The sequence below is a fragment of the Elephantulus edwardii genome, unplaced genomic scaffold, assembly GCF_000299155.1.
Source record: "Elephantulus edwardii isolate Elephantulus edwardi_28Jun2011 unplaced genomic scaffold, EleEdw1.0 scaffold00117, whole genome shotgun sequence".
Classification (NCBI taxonomy): Eukaryota; Metazoa; Chordata; class Mammalia; order Macroscelidea; family Macroscelididae; genus Elephantulus; species Elephantulus edwardii.
In genome coordinates, this window is record NW_006399867.1 from 6,797,946 (window position 1) to 6,808,536 (window position 10,591).

The following is a 10,591-nucleotide window of genomic DNA, read 5'->3' on the forward strand; positions in this document are numbered from 1 at the left end:
AGGGTAGAGAGAATAGTGCAACAATGAATGAGTGGAAGCCCAAAATCTCTGTAAATGTTTATGAAAATTAATAAAATATAATTATAGAAAAAAAAAAAAAGGAATTCCTATCAGTTCAGGTAGAAAAAAATTTAACTCTCTTTCAATTGGAACATTAGAAATCAGCTAAGTAATAAAATTAGTTCATTTTATAAGAATGGAATTAGTGTGACATGACATTAAAAAAATCTTACTTCATGTACTTCTTCCTATCAAGAGACTTCTGTGTTGCAGCTGAAAGAGCCACTCGTGGGCTTTTCATTTTATCCTTAAAAACAAAAATAACAGCAGTATAGTATTAATTTATAGTATTAAATGATCCTAACTTGCAGAGAAAAACTAGCACAGAGGTACCATTGTATTTAACTTGAAAATTTCCCTACAGTCATTGAAGCATATATGTTTTAAACAAATAATTGTCTTAAATTTTCCCATGAAATAATACCTCAATCTGTACAGAAATGCAATATCTGTGAAGCGCAATAAAAGGAGGGAAGGCTGTATATTTCTAATTCACTTGGAGCCTGTTTTCTAACCTTGACTTTAAAACACCCCACAATATACCTCTAAGGAAATTCAAGTAATTAATTATAGCTAACAATTTTTCATTATAAGCCAACTAACCCATAGTCAAAGTTTTAATTCCTCAAATCTAATAAGATACAGTCTGTAATTCTTTAATAATTTCTTTTCAATCTCTCTAGAGATACATGTTAATAGAGATACATGCTAATCCCAGGAATTATGTGTTTAATAATTGTAGGTTGGGCTTGAAAGTCAATAAAGAATAGTATGCCAGTGAGGAAATAATGCTGGCCATATAGCTGTTGTAGATTCTGCAGAATATGATCTTCATCTTTTACCAAGTGGCATAATTCATCCAAATATTACCACATTCATTGGTATATAAACAGTGTTAACTGCATGGGGTCCACTCTTCCCCAGTTAATAATGTTAAGTTTTTGGCTCTCAAATGGATTCCATTTCTCACCAGATGGTTCACTGACCCTTTATAAATTTTCTCCTGAGGTATATATAACTTTGGCTCTTCTTTAAATAATTTGGATCTTTCAGTGGCAGGAGGGAGCTCTAGTATCCTAATGGCAAGGAGCGGCACTGCAATCCGGAAGGCACATGGTTCGAGGCCATGAGCTGCTCCACAGGAGCCATTAACTGCCTCTGAAAATCTGCTAGACGGTCAGCTATAAGTCGATTCCAACTCTATGGTACACAATAACCACCACCACCCTAAACCTGGGAGGTTGGTGATGTTTCAGTGGTAGATTTCTCACTATCTCTCAGAGACCTAGGTTCAATTCCAGCCAACGCTGCCCATAAAGGGCAGCTCACGCACAGCCCACAAGGAGCATGTTCAGAGACACCTTCAGACAAGCCCACCTAGGAAAAATGGTCTGGTGACCTACTTCCAAGAACCAGTCAATGAAAACCTTTTGGCCCAAAATATAACTGATCATGGGGACTGTTCTGTTCTATTGTATATGGATTTGTCCGGAAGCTCAAACTCAGCTGAACCTCATTCAGCAGAAAAGTCATATAACATACCATTTGCCTGAGCATTTTCTCTTTTTGAACTTCTCGATCGTGTTGTAGAATAGACATTCTTTCAGCTGCATCCATCACAAAGAAAATATCATGAATACCATAAAGGGCAGCTCGTAACTAGGTTCAAAAGAAAGAAAACACACTAACTACTAAGAAAAATGAGCGAGTTCAATATTACTATCCATGTACTCTTCATCGAAAGTTTTCATTGAAACTTCAGAAATTAATGAGATAAATACAACCCTTCTATTTACATAGATAAACACACACACAAAACTCATGAAGCGCTGGTATATATGTATATCGATATATAGATATATATATTTCAGAGATAAATACATATGGATATAAAAGTATGGAAAGCTTCACAAGTTTGTGTGTTATCTTTGCACAGGGGCAATGCTAATCTTCTCTTATCATTCCAATTTCCGTTTATGTGCTGTCAAAGGGTCAAAAAGGAGTTCTGCTGGCCAAGGGGAAAGAGTGCTGTACTGCTAAGCCAAAGGCGGGCGGTTTGGATCCATCAGTTGTTCTGCAGGGGAAAAAAGGGCAATCTCCTCCATGGGATTAACTGACTGAACACCTGCTGGAGGGCCAGCTGTGAGTGTCAATTCCAACTCAAGAGCAGTAAGTTGTGATTTCTCAAAATGCCTTTACGGTGTGTGCGTTTACCTGCGCTAACACTCTTTCTTGAAGGGACGCATCTTGTGCTGAAACCACTCCTCTCTTTAACGGTGCTTCTGACTGAAAACTTCTCATGAATTCCATAGTATCCTGAACAAAGAAGATGTTCCTTCAAAAACTGTTTTTTTAATACTTTGTTACTGGACTTTCCTCTTTGCTCCTTATCTCAATCAAAAGCAGTGAGGAATACAAATTACTGAGAACACTAGGAAATCAAACAACATTCCCTTTAAGTGAGATCAAAAAACTCAAAAGACCTAAAATGACTTCATTTACATATTAAACAGCAGAATGAGATTAGCAGTTTTAAAAACAGCCTATTTTACAAGATTAAAAAAACTGTTTGAAAGGTAAAGATTCGGAACTAATCCACCAGTTGGATCGCCAAAACAATCACCTTACTTTCACAGTCTGCTGAAGTTGTTTCAGCTTCTCTGTCTGCATAAGCCTGCGAGTAAGAAATCCTTTTGCCACGGCACTTATTTTGTTGAATTTTGCTTGTATTTCTGGACTGAAAATCTAGGAGAGAAGATAAGTAAAATTTGTATGAGTTTGAGTATTCCTTTCAAGATCGTTTTTCTTCGTTATTACAGTCAACAAACTAAATTCCTAACTAGAAATAGCAAACATTAAGTTCCTCTGTACTTGGACATATAAATTACATACAGGCTCTGAAAATCAGCTGAAAGGTCCACTATGATTTGGTGGACTCAACAACGAGTAGAAAGTGTCATCTATATGCCATATATATATATAGATAGAGAGAGAGAACTGATGCTCTTTGTAAAACCCAAGATAACGTCACTCAACAACATACTTAAAGTATATGAGATGAAGTCTCCACAATCTGACATCAAAGGAACCTCTGGCTGTACTGCTCCCTAAACAGATTTGTTTGTTCTACTGGCAGTCCATGGTATGCCGAGTATTCTTCACTATTGTCAACTAGGATGAATGAACGAGACGGGGACACCAAGAAATGAGGGGGAGAACAGAGAGTAAAGGCAGGGGGTGTACAGCTACGAGACTGCCCTGTCAGCTTAAGAGTCTCTCTTGCTTTATTGAAAATTGCCAGGAGATAAGTTACAGAGAAAATTCTTTACTAACTGGCTATGTTTTTCTTTGCTAACATTCTTTTGTTATCTCAGGAACGATGAGACCACAAGGACAAACTGGGAGGCAGCGGGCAACTCCTGGTTTGTTGGGTATGCGGGTATGCCTATCTCCTGCGATCTGTCTCTGGAGAAATACTGCCTTGTTCCTTGTAATCTATAACAAGAGGAATTCCAGCTTGTTTTGTGCCTCCGTCAGTTCCTGATTAAGCAATTGGTTTAGCACCTGGCTTCCACACTTCACCAATACCGTAATTCATTGTCTAGTTTTCACACGAGATCATTGAAAATAACATGGCTTGGGCTAGGCACAAAGTGTCTGTTCCTCAAAATGACAGCTTTACTTTTTAACACTTTAAAGAGATCCTTTGCAGATCTGTGCACTGCAATATATCACTTGATGGTACAGAACTAAATGTGCCCACCTGACACCATCTGGTTTTGGCCCTGCCAAAAGGTCTTCTGACTGAGATCTTAGTCATGCCACTAGCTGACGATCCCCAGAGGTAGAATGGTGATTCGTTTGCAGAACCAAAGCTATGTTGCAGGGCAGAATTCATGAAAACTACAGAAGAAATACAGAGCATTAGACTTCACATTATAAAGACAAGACTATCCAGAAGATTCAAACACACACTTATGACACCCATGAAAAGTAACACCTGCCCTTGAAACTGATCTACATGCGGACCTCAAATATTGATGACATTAACACAAACAGCATCTCAGGATAATTGAAGATGTGAAGATAAGCTCTTACAGTGACAGCGGGGGGGATTAGATGTAATTCAAGATCACTCAGGAGACGCAGAGCGTGCTTTCCCTTGAAGTATGTCACCTGCTGCATGAACAAGCATGACCTGGTGGCTGAGCAGCACTTCCTGACACTTTTCTCACTAAGATGGTCCTTTCTCATGAGCACTGCAGCCTTTCCATCTGCAGCTGCCATGTCTCAGTGGTCACTAAACAGCAGGCAAAGAGCAGTGAGGTGGACACACAGATACTCGATCAGAGGAGCTAAACGTTCAAAGTGTGGTTGCTCAAAACGGTGTTAATTACCAGAACTATTTGAATGTGAAGTACGGGGCGAGTCCACTGGAGACGGCATTGTTTCGAGCAAGCCAGAGTCACTTCTTTTCCTCCAGTCCAACTCCACCGCACTGTGACTGTCCAGGTCGGAGGCATCAACGGCCATCACCTTCTTCTCTTTAAACATTTTCTCCTGCTCTTCTATTTCCTGCAGATTAACAGTTTAATAAGCTAGATCTCTTGCTCAATTACCTCCCCAAAACACTATGATTTTCAGCCGAAAATCTGTGTAATTACCAGCAAAGCATTATTCCAAGTTTTCCCTCCTGTAAATGGGATTCAGTTGTATTTAAAACACTGTACATTAAGCGTAGGATTTTTAAAACAAGGATCCTTCCCCTTATGATATAGTTCTTGCAGAATGTACATTCTGGCATCTAGTCTGTAAGATTCTGTTCTAAATTATTCAAGTTTTAAATCAAAGATTTAACAGTGTTCCTTTGATGAATTATGCAATTACTTTTATATTATTGCTTTTATTTACCATTGAGTTGGAACTGACCCACTGATCCAACAGCAGGTTTTCAGAGGCAATTAATCACAAGGGAGGAGACTGCCATCCTTCTCCCGCGGAGCAGCTGGTGGCCTCGAACCCCACTGCCTTTGGGATGGCAACACAGCTTCTCGCCACTAGGCCACCAGAGCTCCCTGCTTTATATTAAGATTTAAATATTAAACTTCTTATGTTGGCAGTGAAAAACACTATATATATGCATCAAAATTAAGGACCTCCCAAAACGCCCCAAATCAATGACCTTCACACATTAAAATGTGCCGGGATGAGATGTATCTTGTCTTTGACTGAAGTAAAAAAGTGTCCCCTGCTTTGTTTCACTTATCAGTCCCACATTCCTCTGTTCTAACTCCTCACCTTCTGCAGTCTTTCCTGTTCTCTCTCCTGCTCCGCAATGAGGAGTGATAACTGCTGGGCATGCTGTTCTTCTAGTCTCTTCCGCATTTCTTCCAAAGCTAACATCTTGCATTTTAATATCTCCTCACCTTCTAAAAAGAAAAACGTCCCATCAAATTAAGGAAATTCACGACAGTGCTAATACTCCATATTCTATACCACCGATTTATATCTGCTTCTGACTGAAGTATTCCCTGATCTCTGTGATCAAAATACAGGAGGGCCGCCCACCTTCTCACTCTGCCACATCTTTACATGCTCACACACATCTCACCATTTTACCCACTCAGTAGACAGATCCCATCCTCGTCTAACCTGATGTTGCCAAGACCTTTGCTGTCAAAATTACCCTTATTCTAATTAACTTTGAGGCTGGTCTTCAATTGCACCTCATTTCTATTTATTCTTCTGATTTTCGTCATTTTCAAGGTCATTTGTGTAACAGTCTTCTTGTTAACTGGATGCAGAATGAAAACAGGGACATGAGGAAATGAATTCTGCAGAAGAGGAATGCCAGGCCGAGGTCCTCCACAGCTCAGCACGTGAAAAGGCATCCTCCTCAGCTTTCCCATGGCTTATATTGAGCTTAAACCAACAATAAAAAATTCCTATCTTGTGAGGCTATATTTTCCTTATATGTTAAGTGTGGCCAACATAATAATGGGTAAACTTAATTCTTAAACCAAGAGCAGAAGGGAGCTCTGGTGGCCTAGGGGCAAGAAGCCGCGCTGCAATATACCAAAGGCACTTGGTTCAAATCCACCAGATGCTCTGCTGGGGAAGGAGGGACAATCTCCTCCTGTACCAGTCAGATCTGATTCAACAGTACACACACACAAAATAATAATAAAATTTAAAAAAAAAACACAAACAAACCCCAAGAGCAGGATGATTCCAAAGTTCAGGCATGGTATCTATCCCCTGTGGTGGGAGACTGGGAGGAACCCTCTGTCTGCAGAGGGCATCCAGTATTTCCTCCGGGGAGGCTGGGCTGAATTCTCTGTAGATGGCACCCAGTCCAGCATGCACTCTGATCTCAGCTGTGACCCAGCTATCACTATGCTGATCTATCCACACAGTCTTCTGGGTTGGGGGTTTTTTTCCGCTTCAGTATAATCTTCTTCATTAACCCTTTTCTTCAAAATAACTTGAGCTGCTGTAATTATGCCTTTGTGACTATCCTCATAGAAACTTTAAAGGACATAATTAACACAAAAAACAAAATTTCACTTTAAGTAAAAATCTGTGCTAATAAGATAAAAACACAGGCTAAAAAAATGTCAAGTCTGTCTCATCTGATGTCCTTAGAATTTCATCCTTAGGTTATGGAAGGCACCCCTGTCAAATTACTACCATAAGATTTGCCAGAACCTTCATTAAGGCTATTAAGAGACTTCAACAACTACCAGTTTAGGTAGCAGTTGACTTATCAGATGATCAGTAAAAAAATGTGCTGAATTACATATGTAAAAAATCAAGTATCTGAATTATAGTTATATAGTTGTGTGGTTATTGGGTGCTAGTGCGTAGATTTTCTACTCCTAGCAACTTGTGACAAGAGGACAAATTTGCCAATGGATTTTCTAGGTTATAATCTTTATGGGAGTAGATCACTAGATATTTCTCCCAGGAATTACTGGATGATCTCAAAGCATCAATCCTTCTGTTAGATGGCAAGATATAAAGTTATTCACTACTTCAACAACATTTATGTTTTCTTGGACATAAACAAGCACATATGGTGTCAAGCCTAATTTCTTTAGGGTAACACATTTCCTTATTTATACCCACCATCAAGCTCCAAGTGTTAGAAGAGCTTCAAAAAAAATTTACTTTTTTTTTTTTTAGTTATTTGTGTGTGTACTGTCAAATCAGATCTGACTGGTACAGGAGGAGATTGCCCCTCTTTCTCCAGCAGACAATATGGTGGATTCAAACCCCACGCCTCTGGGATTGCAGTGCAGCTTCTTGCCAGTAGGCCACCAGAGCTCCCTTTCAGAAAGAATTTAAAATGGCACTCATTTAAAAAAAAAAAAGCCAAAGCACTAATTGGAGCAATCGATATTCCTGGTTGTGGTTTGTAGTGTGTACTAAAATTATTCAGGCAAATAAGTTGGTCACAAGTAAAATTATGCACATGATTGTAGATTACATAACAGACTTTAAAAATCTACTTTAACAAAATTTACGGCAAAGACTATACACTTACATGAGATCCTCTTATATATCACATTATCTACCTAATGTTCACAGTTGATAAAAGATAATGTTCACCAGTATGTGACATGCATGGATGGTGATTTATGTTTCAAAGAGCAGTTCTAAAACATCACACTAATAAATCAGGTTGAAAGGTGAAATTTCAAATAGACTATTTTATAAGGATAAATAAATGGTAACATATGTAATGACTATTCACTGTACAAAAATCTTAAAGAGTGTATGATATATCTAGTTGGCTGTAACAGCCAGGTTTCCAAGTTAGCCAGTCATCATTTTCTGGTCTGCAAAGACTTCTCTTTAGCTACCTTCTGCTTTTGTTGCATGATCTCAGAATCTCTTTCTCTGAGAAAACTATCCTCAGCTCTCTTTGCCTTGCTAATCTCCTGAGTTTTCTTGATGTTTCCCTGGCAGACAAGTTCTCTTATTTCCACAGGCCATTCCAGCCACCAGACAGAGGCTGGAAGACAGCGACTCGGGAAATTGAGCGTTTAGCTTTGCTTTGCCTTTTAAATAACATATACCTTTGATGGTATAAAGCTTTTTCAGCTTATGGTTCTAGAAAAGTATTTAAAAAAAAGACAAAACTCAAACTCTTTGCTGTGATTTTCCTTGAAGATAAGTATGATTACTGTCTCAATAAGGAGCCCTGGTGATACAGTGGTTAGGTGCTTGACTGCTGAAAACTCGCAGGTTCGAGGTCCTGGCCACAATTAAAGAGACCAATGTGGCAACCTGCTTCTAGAAAGATTTAATCTTAGAAACCTCATGAGACAGCTATTTGGTGCTACCAGGTCAAGATGAGGTGGAATTGATTCTATGACTGTGATTTGGTTTTTTTATTTGTTTTGAGAATTATATGCTATACATTATGGTAAATGAAATTAAGTATACTGATGAGAATGTGTTTTTGTAAAATATCAATACAAAGTGTTAAAAATAAAAGTGTGTGCCTAAAAACAAAACAAAACCACTAAAAATAAAATAATGGCATATCTGCTTTCCAGGCATCAAATGTTTCACAGTTTCCTCACCTTTTAAGCTGTTTTCCAAGATTTTGTTTTTGTTCATGCAAACATATTCCTTAGGGTATCTTTTCTCCAGAGCTTGCTTTTCCTGTTCAGCTATTCCAGTTGTTAGGACGTAAGGGTGGTTTTCTTTTTGCAAATCATCCATATCTAAATCAAGTCTCCGTTTGACGTTCTCAAAACTGTTTTCCAAAAATGGCTCGCTTCCGCAGGACAGTGCAGGCGTGCCCGTCTGCTGCCTATCATTCTGTTTCTGCATCAGTAAAGGAGACGGGTTCTTCACATCGTAAGACTTATTCAATCCCATCGGAACGGGGCAGGCGCTTTTCTCGAGCACACTGGCTGGCTGAGGCCCACCCGCGGTCTCGAAGTGTTGACTCACCACACATTGCTCAGTGCCACATGGCTCGTGCAATCTCAGGACGGTGGTGCAGGGACTGTCCGTTTTGTGTGGTCCCCTGCCATCAGATGTGCCGTGACTTTCCTCAACATCAAGTCCAGGAATAATTTCATTTTCTAATCGATTTCCTGAAGATGGACATACCTGATTTGATTTACTTAAAGCTGTTTCTTCGACAGCCTCAGGCTGACTTCTGTTGTCATGATCCCTGCTTGGACATTCTGCGGTTAAATCAAGGGGTACCTTTGGCACAATTTCAGGCATGTTCGTGTTCTCATCACTACCTTGAACAATGAGGTCCACAGCCTGCTCTTTCCCTTTGGGGCTCAGTTCACAGGCATTTACTGGGTTATTTATGAGGATATGACACGCCGAGGACGGCCGAGAACATCTTCGATGCATTTTTGGACTCAGACTTGGCTCAGGACTAGGTAATTTGGCATATGAACTTGGAAGATTTTTGATAACATTGTTGTCAGAAACGAGAGAGGGCATTACTTTAAAATCCGAATCAGAATCTAAAATAGTGGGGTGGCCAGTGCGTACAGGTATGTCCGCTTTAGAAAAGCTAGCTAACATGGGTGTGTGCCCACTGCTTGAAGAAGCACCCTGGAGAAGCACGTTTGACTTGTTAAGGCTTGGTTTGTCGGGAATAACGGAGCTGCAGTGTTTGCCCATCACGTGGGCTTTCTCCTTCACACAGGCAGTCACTTTAACGGCATCATTTTCTTTGTCTGAATGGCTCTCATTAAAAATCCTCTTTGCACTGCCTCTCAGACCACGCCTGGACTGCTCTCTTTCTATATATTCCTTTGACTTTTTCATCAGGTTTTGAAGACTCATTATGTAGGGGTCAGGAGGAGTTTCTTCCAAGAGCTGCGGACTCTGTTCTTCTTTTCCGGGGGACAGACGATCAGAAATCAGAGTCTCCTGTAGGACTGCTACAGAGCCCTTTGGAGAAGCTTCGTTTTCCGTGTGGCTAATAGCTGAACTATCATGCTGCTTCGGGGCACTAAGTCCTTCCGAGTCACTAGCTAAGTCTACTCCTACTGATGGACATTGGTCCTCATTAGCCAAGGGCAAAATTCTAGTTCTTCTTTCAAGCTTTGCTGAAGTACAGTGTTCAGGAGGGCTTGGCAAGCTATTTGAAAATGTAGCAGGAATATTCAAGTCTGTGAGTTCTGAATTCGAGTACACTGTTTCAGTTTCCCACACATCAAAATCACTGGCATTAGGTGCTTTTCTAACCTGAAAAAGAAAATTTAAAAATTAACATCTCACCACTGAACAACAACAAAAAAAGAAAAAGCCTTTGATTTCATTATTTCCTAAAACATGTAACAGAAATAATATTTAAAAATTTTTATATCTGGGGAGCTCTGGTGGCCTAGTGGCAAGAAGCTGCACTGCAATCCCAGAGATATGTGGTTCGATTCCACCAGATGCTCTGCTGGAGAAGGAGGGGCTATCTCCTCCTGTACCAGTCAGATCCAATTTGACGGTACACACACAGAAAATTACAAAATAAAAATTTTAAAAAAATAAA

The 10,591-nt window shown here is 39.7% G+C and overlaps 1 protein-coding gene across 2 annotated transcripts in view; it reads right to left on the bottom strand.

Annotated features, from left to right (window-relative positions):
* CCP110 (centriolar coiled coil protein 110kDa) overlaps window positions 1-10,591 on the bottom strand; it is a 28,600-nt gene that overhangs the window by 6,173 nt on the left and 11,836 nt on the right. For both annotated transcript variants that reach the window (XM_006892661.1, XM_006892660.1), the window contains exons 3-10: window positions 8,652-10,293; window positions 5,359-5,489; window positions 4,458-4,635; window positions 3,824-3,963; window positions 2,689-2,805; window positions 2,275-2,376; window positions 1,603-1,719; window positions 234-307 (exon numbers count right to left, since the gene is read on the bottom strand). In XM_006892661.1, the coding sequence (XP_006892723.1) occupies window positions 234-307; window positions 1,603-1,719; window positions 2,275-2,376; window positions 2,689-2,805; window positions 3,824-3,963; window positions 4,458-4,635; window positions 5,359-5,489; window positions 8,652-10,293 (2,501 nt within the window). The remainder of the gene's footprint in view (window positions 1-233; window positions 308-1,602; window positions 1,720-2,274; window positions 2,377-2,688; window positions 2,806-3,823; window positions 3,964-4,457; window positions 4,636-5,358; window positions 5,490-8,651; window positions 10,294-10,591) is intronic.